Here is a 22415-nt window from a genome sequence, read left to right as displayed (position 1 = left end):
TATCAGATCCACAGCAAAAACATTTTTATAATTGTCACAGTACTCATGGGTTCCAGCATTGGCTAGTTCCCCATCTTTCATGGCAGTCCAAGCATAGGGATAGATTCCAAATAAACTTCAATAAATCAAACTGGTATGATTCCAGTAACATGATCCCTACAAGAGCTGCTTGTTTTGTCAGTAAGGCTGCCTTAAAGCATCCACTCTTTAAAGAAATCTACCTGCCAATGGCCTGATGTAAATGGTCATGCCTAAACTTAAGCATGCCAATGTGGGTTTACGCTAGTATTCAGCAAAGGAATCAATCAGGGCACCCAGATGCCATTATAGAATAGGCACTCCTCATTGCCCCCTTAGATTGTAAGTGCTCATACTCCACCCACACGTGTGCCCCCTTTGCAGATGCAGACCATAAAAATTGCACACGCTCTTAGCTCACTTACAAGCACAACTGCAAATTAGTGCCAATTAGTGATAGTTAAAGCTAATTATTAATATGTATCACCAATTATACACTAAAAAAGGTCAACGAAATACTTGATTATTGGAGGTTAAGATTAATCTGAAAGCAGATAACTCTTTGGGTTTGTGGGAAAAGTCTCATAGAAGGGAAAGTAAAAAGCTGCGAGACTTCTTGATGGCCTTTCATCTGATTAATGCACGGTGGTTTAAAAGTCCTAAGGAAAGGGATTACTCATTCTTCTCCAAGCCTCACCAGTCTTTCTCAAGAACTGATATGGTAATGATAGAGAAGGGAGACTTTAAATATTTGAAAGATATTAATATAAAAATAAACCTTTTCCAGAGACAGGGAAGTGGTAGAAATAGAGTACAAGAACTGAGGTTAGGGGGGTTGACTTATGAGTAACCTCAGGAAGTACTTTTTCATGGAGAGGGTGGTGGAATGCCCTCCCCCAGGATGTGGTGGAGACAAAAATGGTAACAGAATTCAAAAATGAATGGGATAAACATAAAGGGTTCCTATACGGAAACAGAAGGGAATCAAAAGAAACCTAGTAGTGCTTAGACAGCAACTCCAGTAATTGGGAAATAAGGCCAGTATCGATCAGACTTCTACAGTCTGTGCTTGGATTATGCTAAAGAGATCTGGATGGGCTAGAGTGGACTTCACTGAAACCTGGCTTTGGCCTGGTGATACTGCCACTCTTCTTGATGCTGTTCCTCAGGGTTTTAGTTTTTTTTCAATTTTTGCGTCAAGCATGTAGGGGTGGTGGTGTTACTTTTATTTATTCAAATGCGCTAAGGGCTACATCTTGTGCTTTTGTACCTCTCTCTTTCTGATATTGCTGTACTTCATTTTTTCCTCTGTGAGTTCTTCATTTTATATCGTGCTTATTTACCATCCACCCCTCCTACTTCTGCCTCTCTGGATGTGCTTTCCGCCTTTATATCTGAAGTTAGTGTTCTATTTCATCCTCTTTTTATTCTTGGTGATTTTAGCCTTCACTGGTACTTATGCTTCTTTTTACTCTCTTACTCAGTAGTTAGGTCTCATACAGCACTCTACTTCTCCTACCCATTCAGGTAATATCTTAGATCTGTTTTTTTTCTCACCAGCTGTCTTCTCTCCTTCCTTCCTTCCTTCCTTCCTTCCTTCCTTCCTTCCTTCCTTCATCTATTTCCTTGCATTGGCTTCCTTGGACTGATCATGCTCTTCTTCAGTTTTCAATTCCTTTTGTTATTCACTACCTCCACCACTTAAACCACCTCCTCGTCGACTCTTGACTGATGAAAACGTTGCCTCTCTTCCCTCTCTCCTTCCCTCCCCCTTCTATCGGTATATCCAGGACTGTTCTCTTCTATGCTTCGGGATCTTGATTTTTCCCTTTGTTGAGCCATTGACTCTGTAGCCCCCTTTCAAAGACCCCAGCACACTCGTAAAATCAATGCAACATGGTTCTCACCAGCTTTAAAGTTGTTAAACTGTCAGCTTCGCAGTGTCGAACATATCTGGCATAAGCGTCATTCTTCTTCTAATTTGAGTTTTTTCCATTCTTGTCACCATCAGTATCATGCTCTTCTTCGTACCACTAAGAAGGATTATTTCACACATCATATTTCTGAAGCATCCATCAAACCACAGGTTCTCTTTCATATTATTAACTCAGTTGCTCCATCTCATTCTTCTACCCCTTCTTATGATCCTTCTGTTCTTTCTCCAACTACCTTAGGAAACTTCTGGAAAAACTAAAACTCAGTCCTTGCATGTTTCCCTTCAACTGACCTCTTCTCTCCCCTTGCTTATTTCATTTCCTCCTTTTTCCACAACACCTAAGCCTGCTGCAGAATCTGCTAGTCTTCTGTCCAATGCCACCTGGTTTTCTTTCAACACTCCTATTTTGACTTCATTCAAGCTTGCTTTTTCTTCTGCTAACCCTTCTGGATCACAAGCTTATTTTCGAAAGAGAACACCCATCTTTCAACACAAATCGGAAGACAGACGTCCTTCTCACAGGGTCGCCCAAATTGGCATAATCTAAAGCCGATTTTGGGCGTCCCCAACTGCTTTCCGTCGCGGGGATGACCAAAGTTCACGGGGGCGTGTCAGAGGCATAGCAAAGGCGGGACTGGGGCATGCTTAACACATGGGCATCCTCGACCGATAATGGAAAAAAGAAGGGTGTCCCTGATGAACACTTGGATGACTTTACTTGGTCCTTTTTGTTTTTACGACTAAACCACAAAAATGTGCCCTAAATGACCAGATGACCACCGGAGGGAATCGGGGATGACTTCCCCTTACTCCCCCAGTAGTCGCTAACCCCCTCCCACCCCCCCCCCCCAAAAAAGTTTTTTAAAATATTTTGTGCCAGCCTCAAATATCATACCCAGCTCCATGACAGCAGTATGCAGGTCCCTGGAGCAGTTTTAGTGGGTGCAATGCACTTCAGATAGGCGGACCCAGGCTCATCCCGTTTTTGGAGGAAACAGCAAGCCCTCCAAAACCCACCACAAACCCACTGTACCCACATCTAGGTGCCCCCCTTCACATGTAAGGCTATGGTAGTGGTGTACAGTTGGGGGTAGTGGGTTTTGTAGGGCTCAGCACTGAAGGTAAGGGAGCTATATACCTGGGAGCAACTTATGAAGTCCACTACAGTGCCCCCTAGGGTGCCTGGTTGGTGTCCTAGCATGTCAGGGGGACCACTGCACTAGAAATGCTGGCTCCTCCCACGACCAAAGGGCTTGCATTTGGTCATTTCTGAGTTGGATGTCCTTGGTTTCCATTATCACCGAAAATCAGAAATGACCAAGTCTAAGGACGACCATCTCTAAGGTCAACCTAAATTTTGCGATTTGGGCATCCCCAACCATATTATCGCAATGAAAGATGGGCGTCCTTAGGAAACTTAGGAAAACTTGGGTGTCCCTTTCGATTATGCCCCTCTTACTGACTCATGGTCCACTCATCTCTTTGAGCACCTCAGTTTCCACATTCTTCCTCTTCTTCTTCCTTTCATTCAGACTAGTCTTGCATCAGGGATGGTGCCCAGTGCTTGGAAGCATGCCTTTTGTTCCCCCACTTTTAAAGAAGCCAAATCTTGATCATACTGATCTGTCAAACTAAAGACCAATTTCTAATCTCCCATTCTTGCCAAAGTTTCAATTCACTTCTTTCTTAGATTCTGCTGTTGTTCTTCATCCACTTCAGGTTGGTTTTAGAAGGCAGAACAGTATAGAGACCCTGCTTGTTTCCTTGTATGACTCTATTAGGAATGCTCTTGATCAACGTTATTCTGTAACAATAGTCTCACTGGATCTTTCCATCTGCTTATGATTTAGTAGACCATGCCCTTCTTCTTATACATCTTCAATCTATTGGTATATCATACACTGTTCTTCCATGGTTTTGCAGTTATCTATCGGGTTATACTTTTCAAATTGCCCATCATCAATCATGTTCCACTACTTTTTCAGTTATCTCTGGGGTCCCTCAGGGTTCAGTCCTTTCACCTGCCCTGTTTAATGTTTCCTGGATCTACTACTCACCCTTATTCAATCCAATGGATGCCTCCCTTTCTGTTATGACGATGTCGTACAGATGTTATTTCGCATTCCTCCTAAGCAGTCCAATCTGATTCAGCTTAATTTATGTCTTCAAAAGTTCTCTGACTGGTTACGTAATCATTGTTTATTTCTGAATATTAAGAAATGTAAGGCAATTCATTTTCCTAACCCTTACTCAGTAGTTCCTTCTCATCCCATTATTGATCAGTATCATCTTGACTTTAAAGACTCTAATAATTTGGGGGGTTATTTTGGTTAGTCGTCTCACTTTTAAGGATCAAATACATTCAGTTCTAATGGTATCTTTCTTTGCATTTCATCATATTCAGGTAATTCCGCTCTTTCTTTTCTTTTTCATCTGTTTGCACCCTTCTTCTTTCTTTGGTCATCACAAATCTTGATTACTGCAATTCTCTTTACACTGGCTTACCATTATCCTCTTTAAAACATCTACAACTAGTTCAGTCTACTGCTGTCTGTCTTCTTCACAGGTCCACTCTGTTTGATCACATTACTCTGTTACTTAGTGCCGAACATTGGCTTCCCCTTGTATCAAATGTACACTTAAAATGTTACATCTTTGCTTTACCCTTCACTATCAATTAAAATGTTCTATTAAGTATTATGTTGACATTGTAAGTAGTACTTTGTATTGTTATTTGAATATTTTTATTGCTGTAATTGCTTATTGCTTATGTTTGATCTATTCTTACTGTACACCGCCTTGAGTGAATTCTTCAAAAAGGCAGTAATTAAATCCTAATGAATAAATAAATAAAATTACTTATGCTTGTCTATAAATTGCAGCTGCCAAATACACCAGATTATTTGTCTCAACTACTTATTCCCTATGTTCCTTCTCACTCTCTTCGTTCCACAGGTGCTGTTTACTTCAAATTCTACCTCTGTCTAGAATTTGGCTTGATATCACTCTTGCAACTGCTATAAGTTATACTGGACTTCTATGGTCTGTGTACCAAAAATGGCAAGTGATAAGAATCAACAAAAAGAGGGTCCAAGTCTCCCGCAAAAAAAACACATGAAACAACAAAGAAAGCGGAAGAAAACCAAAATAGACCAGATAAAAACCACAAAGAATAAGAGCACCAAAAAAATTTTATTGGGACCCTACACGGTCTGTGTTTCGGCCAAACGGCCTTCTTCAGGTGTCTTCAAATTGACGTATACAGATGTACCTCCAGAATTCTCATGAAGTAAAAGACATATACAGAGAAATGTCCTCTTCTCTCAGAAAGAAAGTTCAGTGGGCCATTTCCTCTTTATATAGTTTTGAAGTCTGCCTGGCATGTGTCTTATTCCCTAAGTTCTGGAATGTATTTATTTATTTACCAACATTTGATATACCACACATGCAATGTTCAAGCTTTAGGAACCCCTAAATCCCACCCCAACACACCCCCTTGTGATTTGAATACACTGGATATGGTCTGTATAGAAAACTATCTTTAAAATCGGTTTCTAAAATTGTGATTTGGATGTTTTGGCAACAAAAACTGTCCATCTGCCACTTTTTGGACATTTTTTGACATTTTTCTATTTTGAAAATGAGCCCCCAAATCAACATATATAAACATATTCTAAAAGCAGTTGGAATAGCAAAAGCTAAAGACAGAGATGAAAATAATGCAATCAGCAATAGTACTTTTGATATTTCTGTTGCAAATAAGACTATAATTGGATACTAATTCATCCAGTAGCAAGTCAATTTAGCATGTAGATGGTAGCATCCAGTGTCAGCATACAGGATCTGACAATCCTGATGGTTAACAAGTTTATATGCACTATATATTCCAAAATCACAGTTGCAAAAAGTATTTTTAAAACAAACAATGTTGGTATGAAAAGATCAACTTAAAAGAGCCACAGACAAAGGGCCTTTTTACTAAACCGCACAAGTGATTCCTGGCACAGCAAATGCAACATAGCCCAGTGGGCTTCATCGCATTTGCTGCACTAGAATTGCCAGCGTGATTTAGTAGGCCAAAAAGCAAGCACTTTAAAAATTAAAAAATAACAATAGCATATGTATTGTGAATTTTACTATGTTATTGCCAGAAAAAAAAGCTCTTTAAAAAATGAATAGCAGAACACAAATATATAGATATGAATATTAAAAGCAGTAAAACATGATATAAATAAACTACAGTAATGGAACTGACAATTATGTTATGGCGCTTATTTTTGAAGCATATGGACATCTCAAAAGGCCAAAATAGATATCTATGTGCTTGAAATGTCCAAGTACCGAATTTGCAAAGGCAGAAAAGGAATGTCCAACACTGCAGTATGTCCAAATAGCAAAAGAGTTGGCTATGGTGTGTTTTGGGTGGGATTAGGGAGGTCTTGAAATCTGGACATCCAGGAGAGATTACTGATGGGGAAGAAAGGTCCATATCTAGAAAGAAGTGTGTCCTTTTTTAGACCTGTTTCAGGCACGTCCAGGGTACAAAAAGTTGCCCTGATTGAGCAGCTGTCCACTGGAGGGATTAAGGCATGGCACATTCTTAATCCCAGTGGCTCCTATCCTCCAAGGGATACCAGGCTCTATGACAGTTTCATGTATGATAGACATTCTTTAAAAAGTAGGAAGCAAGTCTGAGGAGTAGCCTATTGGACTGGTTGCAGGGGGAGCATCCATTCCCTTAATAACCAAACTAATGGAAGGGTTAGTGACCAAACAACTCACAAACTATTTAAATAAATTCTCAATACTCCACGACTCCCAGTCAGGATTTCAGTCTAACCCACAGTACTGAAACAGTACTAATTACTCTCATGACCAAATTCAAACAATCGATTGCAACTGGAAATAACATATTCCTTCTACAATTTGACATGTCAAGCGCTTTTGACATAGTTGATCATGGAATACTACTACATATCCTTGAGTACTTCGGAATTAGAGGTAACGTTCTCAATTGGTTCAAGGGATTCCTAACCACATGATCATACCAAGTGACATCTAACTCGACTACTTCAGTCACATGGATACCTGAATGCGGAGTCCCACAGGGATCCCCCCTCTCGCCGACTCTATTCAACTTAATGATGATTCCCTTGGCCAAACTATTATCAAACCAAAACCTCAACCCATACATATACGCAGACGACGTAACGATCTACATCCCATTTAAACAAGACCTAAAAGAAATTTCCAATGACATCAACAAAAGTCGCCAGATCATGCATTCATGGGCGGATGCATTTCGGCTGAAACTTAATGCAGAAAAAACCCAATGCCTAATATTCACCTCTCAACATAACAAGAATAAATTCACCGCCATTAACACACCAAATCTGAACCTTCCAATTTCGGACACCCTAAAAATTCTTGGAGTTACCATCGATCGACACCTAACACTCGAGAGCCACGCAAAAAATACAACCAAGATGTTCCACTCAATGTGGAAATTAAAAAGAGTAAGACCTTTCTTCCCAAGGACTGTTTTCCGTAACCTGGTACAATTAATGGTGCTCAGTCATCTAGACTACTGCAACGCACTCTATGCCGGCTACAAAGAGCAAATAATCAAGAAACTTCAGACAGCCCAGAACACTGCAGCTAGACTCATATTCAGTAAAACAAAATATGAAAGTGCTAAACCCCTACGAGAAAAACTACACTGGCTCCCACTTAAAGAACGCATCACGTTCAAAATATGTTCCCTAGTCCACAAAATCATTCACGGAGATGCACCAGCCTACATGTCAGACCTGATAGACTTACCACCCAGAAATGCCAAAAAATCATCCCACACATTCCTTAATTTGCACTTCCCTAACTGCAAAGGTCTAAAATACAAACTAATGCACGCACCAAACTTTACCTACTTGAGCACACAGTTATGGAACGCATTGCCGCGCAACTTAAAAAAGATCTACAAACTAACGAACTTCTGCAAACTACTGAAGACCTATCTCTTCAACAAGGCATACCACAAAGATCTACCAATATGAATATACACAACTCCTCCACATATATTCAGAACTGTCTTACAATATCTGCTCGTTATACTACTATCATGTTTTATCATTATCATGTTGCCCAAGATCCTTCTGTAACACTAAATGTCTATTTTCTAATATACTTCCACCATTCATGATTTATTGTAAGCCACATTGAGCCTGCAAAGAGGTGGGAAAATGTGGGATACAAATGCAATAAATAAATAAAAGTGGCCCATCGTCTCCCCCATCTCTGAATGCTCTAGAAAAGTGGTCAAGTCTAAGCTATCTGCTGATACATCAGCTTCATAATCAATCAATAAATAATTGTAACCCACCTAGTTAATAGTTCGGGCTAGAAATGTATAAAATAAATATATAACACTGTCCTGCATGCCACTATTCCTAGATGGGATGAAATACAACTTATTTATAGGAGGAATCCAGAGTCTGATATTTTAAGAACTTCTAACACATACTCCTTGAACAATTCCCAAGGAAGCAATAAGAGATGCTTAGGAAAATTAAGCACCCTTAAATTCAAATATTTCACACCATTTTCTAGATTTTTCACATAACCCCACTGAGATCATCAGATTATAGTTACTCTGAAATCTTCTCCTGTTTGGTGCACATCAGTATTTCACCCTGAATTATGTACTGCAGTCTTGGGTTCCTATACCCCAAATGCATGACTAGACTTTTTGCTTTAAATTTTAGATGGAAATGTATTGATAACTGAAAGCTTTATTGGAGCCCTCCAAGAGCATCCACCTTGCTACAGATCATTTTAGTAAAATCTGAGAAAAAACATACAGGAGTAAATTCTATAAATGGCGCCTAAAAAATCATCTCCAAAAACCCCGCTTAATAGTATTCTATAAGCCGCACCTAAAGTTCAGCGCAGTTTATAGAATATATGCTTAAGTGGAGAGTCATGCATAAATTTAAGCACGGGCATTTGCACCAATGAAAACATGGTGGAAATGCCTGCACCTAAATTTACACGCAGAGCACCATTCTATAATAAGTCCATAGACCATTATTAAATGGACTTGGGGAAAATCCACTATTTCTGGGATAAGCAGTATAAAATTTTTTGTACATTTTTGGGATCTTGCTGGGTATTTGTAATAAGTATTGCCATACTGGGAAAGACCAAAGGCCCATCGAGCCCAACATCCTGTTTCCAACAGTGGCCAATCCAGGTCACAAATACCCGGCAAGATCCCAAAAATGTACAAAACATTCTATACTGTTTATCCCAGAATTAGTGGATTTTCCCCAAGTCCATTTAATAATGGTCTATGAACTTTTCCTTTAGGAAGCTGGCCAAACCTTTTTTAAACTCCGCTAAGCTAACCGCCTTTACCACATTCTCTGGCAATGAATTCCAGAGTTTAATTACACGTTGAGTGAGATACTCAATTACGCGCATAACTCTAAGCCACATCCCCATTCTACCCCAAAATGCCCATGACCCTCCCAGTTCCATGCCCCCTTTTGGGAACATGCATACATTTTAGTTTCAGATTCCGCACCTAAATTTACGCGTGTTGATGCTAATTAAATCTAATTAGTGCCAATTATTGCTTGTTAAAAAGCCAACTATTGGTACTAATTGGTTTGTTATTGTGCCTTAAATTTTGAATTTCCTTTCTGTATTTCCTGTTCAAGTGTTTAACTTGCAAATTTTTTGTTTGAATTAAATACAAAAATTGTTTTTAATTGTGCATGCAAATTGGGAACACGCCTAAATTTACACATGCAATTTTTGGCAACCTTTACAGAATCAGGGGGACAGTACCTTTCTTATTAGTATCAATACACTTCTGAAAATACTGATTAGAACTAGACTCAGGATTGACTCTGTGGCGTTCCCACTTATCATTTTCTGTTCTCTGTCGTGCAATCAATTTCTACCTCAGTTTACCATTAATTATCCCCACCTACTTCACAACATCTAAGTAGACCACATCCACTGCTCTTCCTTACTCTAATTCCCTAGTTAAATTGCCTTCATTTAACATTGTCCTCATTTGTTTAAACCTCGCTGGCTCAAATCCTACCATCTGTTTCAATTTGCAAACATCCCAGAATAAATAAGATAGCACCACAAAAAGAGGTTTAAATGTTTGCATACATGAGGGGCAATCTAAAAGATGAATAATACAATTTCTTTAAATAAAAACTAGTTGGGTCATGCATACAGAAGTATCATTCTTAGCTGTATGGCAGATTATACCACAAAGTAGAAATATAGTCTTTCAACTTACAGTACCCGCATCTTGTACCGCCTTCAAAGACAAACCCATTGGCAACTGCTCCATAACGTCGTAGATCAGATAACTTCCACTGCCCGATGACTCCAGGAGGAAGATCTCGTGCCAAGACTAGGATATCATTGCATAAATGAAGTGTAGCAGGTCCACTCTCCAACTTGGTGCCAGGCAATACACCTACATGAAATCGATGAACTGCAAAGTAAATGATGACATTAAACAAATGGTATAGGAAAGAGATATTGTCTTGTTTCTAAATTTTTAAACATATGTATTGCATATATCTATTTCTTAGCACACTATTCCTGAACTGTGCTTTTCTGGACTGATTATTGGAAAAGCAGCTTTACTAAAACCAGTTCTAGAATATTAAAATCCTTGCTGATTGGAGGAGCAAGATGGCACCCTAGAAGTCAGTCTGTTAGCTGCTCCTCCATTGTCTTCTTACAATGCCGAAGAAATGCCATGGGAAAGCTGTCCCTGCGGCCTCAGTGGCTCTTATCTCGACTCCAAAGTTAATGCAAACCACTTTGGAGGGTTTTGTGGTGATACCATCATCCGGGGATCCGCTGCAGGTGACTGAAGCAGGAGCGTTTGTTTCACCACTCCTGGATTGCAACATTTCGCTGTCCCCCAAGTTGTAAATACCACTGCCTGGTCCAGCAATGCAGAAGGAGAAGACTGTGTGGGATTCAGTGCCAATTTCTGAGTTACTGATCTCTGCAGCTTCTCCTCTGTCAGCTGAGACTCCTGCTGTTGCCACTGTGAGTCAGCTCAGCGGCCAGAGGGAAGCAAGAAGTTTGTAAGGTGATGTTTTACCATCTCTACCAGTTGTTACAGCACAGGACAGTATGGCTTCTGCATTGGGAGTGCAGGTGACACAAACTGCTTCGCTTCTTTTGCACCAGTAAGGTCAATTGTTTTTTTCATTGGAACAAATTTGGAATACAATTGTGGTGCTGGGACAGTCTTTATCAATACAGTTATCCAAAGACTCAACTAGAATTGGAGCAATGTATTGACTCACACGAACCTAAAATGGAACTTGTTCAGAATTCTCTTCAGGGTTTAGATACAGAAGTGAAACCTGTGAGCTCTTTAGCAAAGGGAGCTACTAACTTGGAATTTAAAATTGAGAATCTGAAGGACTCTGTCTAGAGAAGGAATCTCTCTGTTTGATTAACTTTCCTAAAATTCCTGGTATCTCTCCTGAAAATACCTGGGATCTTGCCAGGTATTTGTGACCTGGATTGGCCACTGTTGGAAACAGGATGCTGGGCTTGATGGACCTTTGGTCTTTCCCAGTATGGCAATACTTATGCATTTATTATAGAATGCTGCTCTAATAGGACTGGCTATAATATCTGAAACTGTCATAGAGGCTGATATGTACTTTTTCTTTCACATCTTTTGGGGGGTGAGAGGGGGTCAGTGACCACTGGAAGAGTAAGGGGGGGTCATTTCTTTATTTCTCCAGTGGTCAATTAGAGCACTTTTTGTGGCTTAGTCATTATTAAAACAGATCTAGCTCAAAACATCTTAGCTTTAGTCCTGGACGTTTTTGTTTTGTTCAATTATGGCAGATAAATGTCCAAGTGTTAGGAACACACGAATCCTGCCCCTAACACATCCCCTTGTGATTTGGACATACAGCAGATGAAATTCATAGATAAATGTCTGCAAAATAAGTTTTGAAAATAGGAATTTGAACATTTTGACAAGCAAAACGTCCAAATGCTGCTTTATGCCACTTTTTAAACATTTTCTCTTTTGAAAATGAGCCCCATAGGCAAACTTCTTTTGCTTTTATTTCTAACTTTAATTTCTGAGCAGTTAGTCAATGACTCATACTGTCATCCGATATACCACATGGTCATATTTCAGTGAAACAGCCAGTGCTAGCATGCTTATATTGAGACAGTGGTCTGAATTCTAGTCTTAATCCAGATCAGCTACTCTTAGCCACTGTACTTCTTACTAATGGCTCAGCTCATCTGAACTCTGCTACCATAATTTTCACTCTGGTTTCTATATTCTTTCAGATGGGATTAGGATTTCATCTAAATAGAAGTATGCTGTTGGCTACAACCAAATAACTAGCCCCTTGCAACCCAGGCAGGGGCAGTGCCCCAGTCTCAAAGAGGCAGATATTAGCTGTTTTCAATTTCTGTTAAAGTGCAATAGTGCTATCATGCCTATGACACTTGGAAACAAGAAGATTGATATATCAATCAGTGTTGCAGTTCAAGCAGTAAGTAGTTTAACAGATTGGCCAGGGCTGGTTCAGAGCTTTAACCTCCACTCCCTACATATATTTATTTATTCCACAGCTTCTATATTGCACTATTTATTATTTATTATTTATGTATTTATTTCAGTTTATGTCTTTATGTCTATGCTGCCTCGAACTAAGCAGCTCACAATAAAGCATACACAATAAAATCATCTTACATCAAGTGATACTTGGCAGCTTACAATTTAACATTCATAATAAAAACAAGAAAAACAGTTACATAAAACAAAACCAATAAAACATAAAATTAAAACCCAGGAATTATTGTGGCTTATGTTATTTCTTCGAATTATGACACCAGTAATTTAAAAAGCTTCTTGAAACAAGTATGCCTTACGTAGCTTACAGAACTCTAAGCAATTCTTTATGTTGCGCAAATCCTCAGGAAGCACATTCCACAACTGAGCACCCTCCATATAAAGGGGTCCTTTTACTAAATTGTACTAACGGATTTAGCTTACGCTAATTATTAGCATGTGGTAGATTATAAGAAGCCCATTATATTTCTATGAGTGTCTTATCCTTTAGCATGTGCTAAATCTAAAATATCTTAGATCTATAATCATCAAGCCTAATCTGTCTAAAAGATGGAACATTCAGTAACAGCTTATCAGATGAACACAATAAGAGGAGAGGGCGATAAATTTTTACAGATGTTGCCAATGAAAGAGGAACATCATCATTCAATGTTCTAAAAGTAAGACAAAACCTTAAACTGTGTTCGCCGCTTGACTGGCAGCGAGTGCAATTTTTGCAACACAGGGGAAATACAGGGGCGTAGCCAGACTTCTGTGGGAGGGGGGTCCAAAGCCCAAGGGGAGGGGGCACATTTTAGCCCTCCCCCCCCGGCGCCCCCCCCCCCCCCCCCCCGCCGCCATTGCCGCCCCCCATGTCTTATCCGACCCCACTCCCGCCGCGAACCCTCCCCCGCCGCCTACCTTCACTTTTGCTGGCGGGGGACCCCACTCCCCGCCAGCCGACGTCCTCTCCGTCCTGCTCCTGCTCTTGTTGCATGCATTGCTGACGTCCTGCACGTTGTACGTGCAGGACGTCAGACTCAGAGAACAGAGTTCTTTTCTCTGAGTCTGACGTCGCAAGTACAACGTGCAGGATGTCAGCAATGCATGCAACAGCAGGAGCAGGATGGAGAGGACGTCGGCTGGCGGGGAGTGGGATCCCCCACCAGCAAAAGTGAAGGTAGGCGGCGGCGGGGGAGGGTTCGCCGGGAGGGGGGTCCAGGCTGGAATCTAAGGGGGCCCAGGCCCCCTCAGGCCCCATGTAGCTACGCCACTGGGGGAAATATGTTCAAATTTTGAAATGCCATATGCTATTCGAGCTGCTGTATTTTGCACTAATTGTAATGATTTTAACAGATAAGTCAGCATATCCAAAATCAAGGAATTACAGTAATCGAATAATGGCATTACCAATGCATGTAATACTGTTCTAAAATATTCCTCTCACAATAAATTATACTCTCAACCATAGAACACCTTCTTTGATTTATTTTTTACATTTTTTTAAAAACCCAACAGCACAATTACCTTCTCCCAGGCTGTAGCGGATCCGCACATCCCATGCAGACATGATGTCCTTGTTATCGAACCCTAGCATCACCACTTGAGACAGGCAAATGATGGCCAGAGTTTGACTCATGCCCTCATATGAAAGCCCAGGGTCCAGACCACAGATATCTTCCAAAGTCACACTGCTCCTCTCCTTGCGGCCTTTGACTCTCTCTGACTTATCTTTGTATATTAACATTAACAGGCAATCTGAAAAAAAGTTAAACTGTTAGAAAATAAAGTCCACACTCACTGTTCACTAATGCATCAATACATCCACTTCTGAACTCTCATCCCCCGTAGTCTCACCTCACTCATACCTTTACTCACAGAAATATGTATACCATACATAATGCCCTTTTAACCTCCCGCTGTCTCCTTCCAATGTTTCAAGGTTTTGTTCCAGTGTTTATATTCCTTAACAACACTTTGATTGTCTCGCATAACTCTTCACAATGTAATCCATAACCAAGTTGTAACAAATTGTATTTCCATCATTCATATCATATTGTAAGCCACACTGAGCCCGCAAAAAGGTGGGAAAATGTGGGATACAAATGCAATAAATAAATAAATAAATAATATCAAAAGGGCATCCCAATTCTGTATTAAATATTTTTCTTCTTACATATTAATTGTAAACTCATGGAGAACTGTAACTCTTACATAATACCTTAGGTCTTGATCCAAAACATTTTACTCAGTTGAAGATTAGATGTATGTCTGGACTTTTTTCACTGGAAAAATCTGGTCAGAATAATAATTTAAGATTTCAGATATGTAAAATTTTGATTAATGTTTTTTTTTTAGTCAGGCAAACAGCAACTGTCACAAAAGGGCTTGTTTTGAAGCTAATCAGGGTACGCAGACACCAATCATAACAACTTGACAAAAGGTATTTGTGATTCCATTGAGGTAACAATATACTAGGAGAAAATACACTCAAAATTATGCACACAATCAACCCAAAAAAGAGTGAAAAAAATATGTCTCACTTAAAAATAAACCAAAATAAAAGGAGCAATGGAGGAAAAATACCTCAGATGACTGTGGTTAACCAATCGAATGGACCCTATGTCAGGGTATCATAGTATTCGATTCTGCGTGCACCCAAAACCCACGCCTACACTACCGCAGGCCATTTTTCAGCGCACCTTAGTAAAAAGACGCCATAGTTTTTTGAAATGCCTACAACCCGCCCATGGCCACTTTTTGACTGTGCACGATAGAATTTATATGCACCACGTTATAGAATATGCCTAAAAAGTTTTGCATATAGATTCTAATTAAAGCCAATTAGTGCTGTTAATTGGTTGTTGAGTACCAATTATCGGCGCTGATTGGCTTGTTAATCAATTAAGATGTGTGCACAATATGGCCATGTGGCCAAATTAGTGTGCACAACTTAAGGCACCATTTATAGAATTTGGGGGTTTTGTATTGCTTTTCCAAAAAATAGTTCCATCCAAAACAAAAAACAATGAAGTCCATGCTCAGGCTTCCCACACAGAAGACTCGTGAATAAGCTGAAAGGGTTGAACTTAGGACCGAAAGTGGTGAACTGGATAAGAAACTGGTTAACCGACAGGTGGCAGAGGGTGGTGGTAAATGGAATCCGCTCGGAGGAAAGGAAGGTGAACAGTGGAGTTCCTCAGGGGTCGGTGCTGGGGTCTATTCTGTTTAATATATTTATGGAAGATATTGCTGAAGGGTTGGAAGGAAAAGTGTACCTTTTTGCGGATGACACGAAAATAGCCAATAGAGTGGATACCCTGGAGGGAGTAGAAACGATGAGAAGGGATCTCCGAACGTTAGAAGAATGGTCGAGGGTCCGGCAGTTAAAATTTAATATGTAAAGCTAGGGTTCAAAGTCTATAAACAGAGTACAGACTCAACAATTGCATTCATTAAAGTACTCCTTAATCATAATATATTAATAACATTTATTAAACAACATATGCTCAATGGGTGGCGGTAAGGCCCCCCCCCAAAAATGGCCGCATAGCAAGTGCTTTACCTGCCACACAGCCATTTCCTGCAGGAAAGACAGACTTCCCTTTTACCCACTGCGGTAAAAGGGGGCCTTGGTACGCATGAAAAACATGCACCGACCCAGCTCAGACCCCCTTTTGTCGCAGCTTGGTAAAAGAGGCCCTAAAAACACTCCCGCGCCTATGTAAAAAAACTCTAAAAGGGACCCTTTGTTCTTCACTGTTTTGACATGTATGCCCTCAAGTTCAATATAAATGATTTTGGCAGATGATGGACACAGTACAGTGTCAAGTTTGTTTGTATTATACTTGATGTGTTTTGTTTTGTATTATTTTTATGTGTGTTTAATTTGTACACTGCACTGGATAAGGGCAATATATAAATGGTAATAAATGAAATAAGATGAAATATTCTAAACCCAAGACTACACCCTCCCCATTTCAGATAGCCTGAAAATCCTTGGAGTCACAATTGACCGAAATCTCACACTAGAAAGCCAAGTGAAAAATGCAACAAAGAAAATGTTCCACTCAATGTGAAAACTAAAAAACGCAAAACCTTTCTTCCCAAGGGAAATATTCTGCTGCCTGATACAATCAATGGTGCTAAGCCACCTAGACTACTGCAATGCAATCTATGCCGGATGCAAAGAACAAATCATTAAGAAACTCCAAACCGCTCAAAACACTGCAGCCAGACTCATATTTGGAAAAACGAAATACGAAAGCGCCAAACCCCTAAGAGAAAAGCTACACTGGCTCCCACTTAAAGAATGTATTGCATTCAAAATTCGTACCCTGGTTCATAAAATTATTCACGGTGAGGCCCTGGTATACATGACAAACCTCGTAGACTTACCAACCAGAAACGCAAAAAAATCAGCACGCATGTTCCTGAATCTTCACTACCCTAGCTGCAAAGGACTAAAATATAAATCAACATATGCATCCAGCTTCTCCTACATAAGCGCGCAACTATGGAATGCCCTGCCGACTGCCATCAAAATAATACACCACCTAACAAACTTCCGAAAGTTATTAAAAACCAACTTGTTCAAAAAGGCATACCACAGTGATCCATCCTAAATACCAGACAACGAAACCCATACCAGAACGGGACAAAACCGAACTCTCGACACTGGATTGCTTAACTGTACTTTGGCACTAATGAACTTTATCGTTATACCACTCTACTTCTCAGTCCAGAAACGAACTCTCTACACTTGATTGCTTAACTTTCCCTGTCACTCATGAACTCTATAGCAATACCATCTCATGCCAGAAATGAACTCACTACACTTGATTGCTTAATCTACTCTCCTGCTTATAATCGAACGAGAATAACGCCCAAGTTCCGACCTAAATCGGGAGATGGGCGTTCTTCTCACAAAAACAAATAAAGCGGCATAATCGAAAGCCGAACTTTGGACGCTTTCAACTGCACTCCGTCGCGGATGCGGACAAAGTTGACGGGGGAGTGTCGGAGGCGTGGTGAAGGCGGAACTGGGGCGTGGTTATCACCCGAACAGAGATGGGCGCCCTTCGCCGATAATGGATGCGTTTGTAGCTAGAATTTAGGGCACTTTTCCTGGACCCTGTTTTTTGACGAATAAGGCCCCAAAAAGTGCCCTAAATGACCAGATGACCCCCAGAGGGAGTCGGGGATGACCTCCCCTGACTCCCCCAGTGGTCACTAACCCCCTCCCACCACAACAAATGATGTTTCACAACTTTTTACTTTCACCCTCAAATGTCATACCCTCCTCCCAAGCAGCAGTATGCAGGTCCCTGGAACAGTTGTTAGGGGGTGCAGTGGACGTCAGGCAGGTGGACCCAGGCCCATCCCCCCCCTACCTGTTACAATTGTGCTGCTTAATGCTACTAGTCGTCCAACCCCCCCCCAAACCCCCTGTACCCACATGTAGGTGCCCCCCTTCACCGCTTAGGGCTATAGTACTGGTGTAGACTTGTGGGCAGTGGGTTTTGAGGGGGATTTGGGGGGCTCAACACCCAAGGGAAGGGTGCTATGCACCTGGGAGCTCTTTTACCTTTTTTTTTGTTTTTGTAAAAGTGCCCCCTAGGGTGCCCGGTTGGTGTCCTGGCATGTGAGGGGGACCAGTGCACTATGAATCCTGGCCCCTCCCACGAACAAATGCCTTGCATTTATTCGTTTTTGAGCTGGGCGATTTCATTTTCCATTATCGGTGAAAAGCAAAAACGCCCAGCTCACACCTTGGCGAATAAAGCATGGGCGTCTATTTTTTTTTAAAAATACGGTTCACTCCGCCCCTTCACGGACCCGTTCTCGGAGATTAACGCCCATGGAGATAGGCGTTTCTGGTCGATTATGCCCCTCTCTGTCACTTAAGAACCATTTTGTATTTCTTAATCCAGAAATGGCAACCACCATTATGGCATTATGTAAGCCACATTGAGCCTGCAAATAGGTGGGAAAATGTGGGATACAAATACAACAAATAAATAAATAAACTAAATAAGTGGTTTCACTTCAAATAAATGAGGGCGATATTCAAAAGATTTGTCCGAGTAACCCTAGCACTTGTCCCCAACAAATATTTTGCTTTTGGATTTACTTTTATGTTCATTGGTAAATGGCATTAGAATTTTGTTAGCTAGGGGTCACCAAGCTATCATATTGCAATTTGATGTTTTCTGCTGCTTGCTAGACCATGTACTATTATTGCAGCTGTTGAATAATATTGGTCTCTCAGGTACAGTGCTCCAAGCAATGAAAGTTATGTAGGGGCCCTACTACAAAGCTGTGGCAAAAAAATGGCTTTAGTGCACCCTTATATGAATCTGTCCCGCACACTAAGGCCACTTTTTTGCCACAGCCAGAAAATGGACAATTTTCTGTTTTTGGTATTAATACCCACAAGTCATTTTGTAGGCAGTAAAGGCTCACACGCTAATCAGTTAGCGCATGGGAATGTGGCTGCACTAACTGATTTGCGCAGACCAGTAGTGTTACTTGGTTGGATGCCACCCGGGGCAGATCGCCATTTCCCCCCACCCAGGGTGCAGCGCCCTCTGCTCCAGGTGCAGTGTCATCCCCCCCCCCCCCCCAGCGCATCACTTCAACCCTCCCCCCCCCCCCCCCGGGTGCATTGCTCTTACCTCCTGGGGTGCTGGGAGCAGCCGGACGGCTGTCAGATCTGCCAGTTCCCTGTTCCCTCTGCCCCAGAATAGGAAGTAACATCAAAGGGAGCAGGGAACCGGTGGAACCAACAGCCACTCGGCTGCTCCCTGCACCCCCCGTGCACCCGGGGAAGACCGCCCCAACACCCCACCCTCGGTATTCTCCTGGAGCAGATATGTCCACTCTTCACCCCCCAGACACACCCCTCAGCCAAATAAAACAATTTATTTTTTGGCTCATGCGTAGTGCATGCACACTGGGATTTTACTGTGGGATGCCTCAGCGTGCCCTGCGGTAAACCCTTTTAAGCTGCGGTAAGCACACATTAGTAGTTAGCGCAGCTTGGTAAAAAGACCCCTTACTCCAGTAGTCTTCATTAATTTTTAAGTTGGGGCCACTTTGGATTCTAATGAGCTGAGGGACAGCCACCAGATATCTTCCCATGTAGGATGACGACACTGCTGACCAGTTTGTGTCAATGGCATCCATCCTCACCAGCCCATCTTCAAACATCATTGGGAGGTATTTTGAAGGTTGTGAGCATTTCCAATTACATTCTCTTTTGCGTATTGAGAAATACCTTGTCCTTCAAGCATGTGGCTGTTCCCCCACCCACTTTCTCCTTTTCTGTCCTGAGCCTGGGTAGACAGGCAGAGCAGGAGGGGGTTCTTTCGCCGGGGTGGGGGGTGTTCTTTCGCTGGGGTCGCACTGCAGGGGGGGGCGCTGCACCCAGGGGGGCAGGGCGCATCGGCGATCCGCCCCGGGTGTCAGTGCTCCTAGGAATGCCACTGCCAGGAACAAAGAGAAAACACCTCTTGCAATTCAATCAACAGTCTTTCTCAATTCTTCTACAATTACTAGGGTCTGGCTCAAGCCACACCACAGAGCAAGGCTTGTCAGTTCCCAACAACAGCTTTCCTTGGCCAGATCACAATTCTTAATCATACCCTGGGGATTCAACTCCTTCTTCTCTGTGAGCCTCTGCATTGGGGCCTCCCTGATCTGTTCAGCCTCAGGGCTTTTAACTTCCTCCTGGCCTGAGCCCCACCCGTCTAGCTCATGCTCAGCATCTGCAGCCTAGCACCACCTGCTGCCAGGTGCCTGAACTGAATCAGCCTCAGCCTCTGCCTTGGCAGACCAGCGCCATCTGCCGAAAGGGGGCTGAACCAAACCAGTGAGGAAGTGCTTCCTGCCCCTATGTCACTCACTCCCTCACATGGTGTTTTATGTTATTTAAGAGATTGTGGATGTATATTCTGTAATCCACCTAGAATTTTAAATAGCATAGAATATAAATTATTTAAATAAACAATAAACATGGCCAGTAACCTGATATGGCCATGTTTCATCACATGACTGCATCAGGGGTAACAGGAGCACAAAATAATAAATACAGTTTTTAGTAGGCTTGAACACACCTACCCAGTCTCCGAAAAGGGCAGCCCCAGGTGGGCTACTACTACTACTACTACTACTACTACTATTTAGCATTTCTATAGCGCTACAAGGCGTACGCAGCGCTGCACAAACATAGAAGAAAGACAGTCCCTGCTCAAAGAGCTTACAATCTAACAGACAAAAAATAAATAAAGTAAGCAAATTAAATCAATTAATGTGAACGGGAAGGAAGAGAGGAGGGTAGGTGGAGGCGAGTGGTTACAAGTGGTTACGAGTCAAAAGCAATGTTAAAGAGGTGGGCTTTCAGTCTAGATTTAAAGGTGGCCAAGGATGGGGCAAGACGTAGGGGCTCAGGAAGTTTATTCCAGGCGTAGGGTGCAGTGAGACAGAAGGCGCGAAGTATGGAGTTGGCAGTAGTGGAGAAGGGAACAGATAAGAAGGATTTATCCATGGAGCGGAGTGCACGGGAAGGGGTGTAGGGAAGGACGAGTGTGGAGAGATACTGGGGAGCAGCAGAGTGAGTACATTTATAGGTTAGTAGAAGAAGTTTGAACAGGATGCGAAAACGGATAGGGAGCCAGTGAAGGGTCTTGAGGAGAGGGGTAGTGTGAGTAAAGCGACCCTGGCGGAAGATGAGACGGGCAGCAGAGTTTTGAACCGACTGGAGAGGGGAGAGGTGACTAAGTGGGAGGCCAGCAAGAAGCAGATTGCAGTAGTCTAAACAAGAGGTGACAAGGGTGTGGATGAGGGTTTTGGTAGAGTGCTCGGAAAGAAAGGGGCGGATTTTACAGATGTTGTAAAGAAAGAAACGACAGGTCTTGGCAATCTGCTGGATATGAGCAGAGAAGGAGAGAGAAGAGTCAAAGATGACCCCAAGGTTTCGAGCTGAGGAGACAGGAAGAATGAGAGAGCCATCAACAGAAATAGAAAATGGGGGGAGCGGGGAGGTGGGTTTGGGGGGGGAAATGAGAAGCTCGGTTTTGGTCATATTTAATTTCAGGTGGCGTTGAGACATCCAGACAGCAATGTCAGACAAGCACGCTGAAACTTTGGTTTGGATGCAAGGTGAGATATCAGGGGTAGAAAGGTAGATTTGGGAGTCATCAGCATAGAGATGGTAGGAAAAGCCATGGGATGAGATTAATGAACCAAGGGAAGAAGTGTTGATAGAAAAGAGGAGGGGACCAAGAACAGAACCCTGAGGTACGCCGACAGGCAGAGGGATAGAAGTAGAAGAGGATCCACCAGAGTGAACACTAAAGGTGCAGAGGGAGAGGTAGGAAGAGAACCAGGAAAGGACAGAGCCCTGGAATCCAAGTGAGGACAGGGTATCGAGAAGTATGCTGTGATCGACAGTGTCAAAAGCAGCGGAAAGATCAAGAAGAATGAGGATGGAATATTGACCTCTGGATTTAGCCAGTAATAGGTCATTGGAGACTTTAGTAAGCGCAGTTTCGGTTGAGTGGAGAGGGCGAAAACCAGATTGTAGTGGGTCAAGAATAGCATGTGAGGACAGAAAATCAAGGCAGCGGCAGTGAACAGCACGCTCAAGTAATTTGGAGAGAAAAGGAAGGAGGGAGATGGGTCGGTAATTAGAGGTCGAGTAGGGTCGAGTAGGGTCGAGTGAAGGCTTCTTAAGGAGAGGTGTGACCACAGCATGTTTAAAGGCAGCAGGGACAGTCGCAGTGGAAAGTGAGAGGTTGAGAATGTGACAGATAAAAGGAATAAGAG

The 22415-nt window shown here is 42.1% G+C and overlaps 1 protein-coding gene across 3 annotated transcripts in view; it reads right to left on the bottom strand.

Annotated features, from left to right (window-relative positions):
- DOK7 (docking protein 7) overlaps positions 1 to 22415 on the bottom strand; it is a 187550-nt gene that overhangs the window by 136240 nt on the left and 28895 nt on the right. For all 3 annotated transcript variants that reach the window (XM_030191143.1, XM_030191142.1, XM_030191141.1), the window contains exons 3-4: positions 14115 to 14345; positions 10272 to 10472 (exon numbers count right to left, since the gene is read on the bottom strand). In XM_030191143.1, coding sequence (XP_030047003.1) covers positions 10272 to 10472; positions 14115 to 14345 — 432 coding nt within the window. The remainder of the gene's footprint in view (positions 1 to 10271; positions 10473 to 14114; positions 14346 to 22415) is intronic.

Source organism: Microcaecilia unicolor, chromosome 2 (genome assembly GCF_901765095.1).
Source record: "Microcaecilia unicolor chromosome 2, aMicUni1.1, whole genome shotgun sequence".
Classification (NCBI taxonomy): Eukaryota; Metazoa; Chordata; class Amphibia; order Gymnophiona; family Siphonopidae; genus Microcaecilia; species Microcaecilia unicolor.
This window is presented reverse-complemented; position numbering and strand designations above follow the sequence as displayed.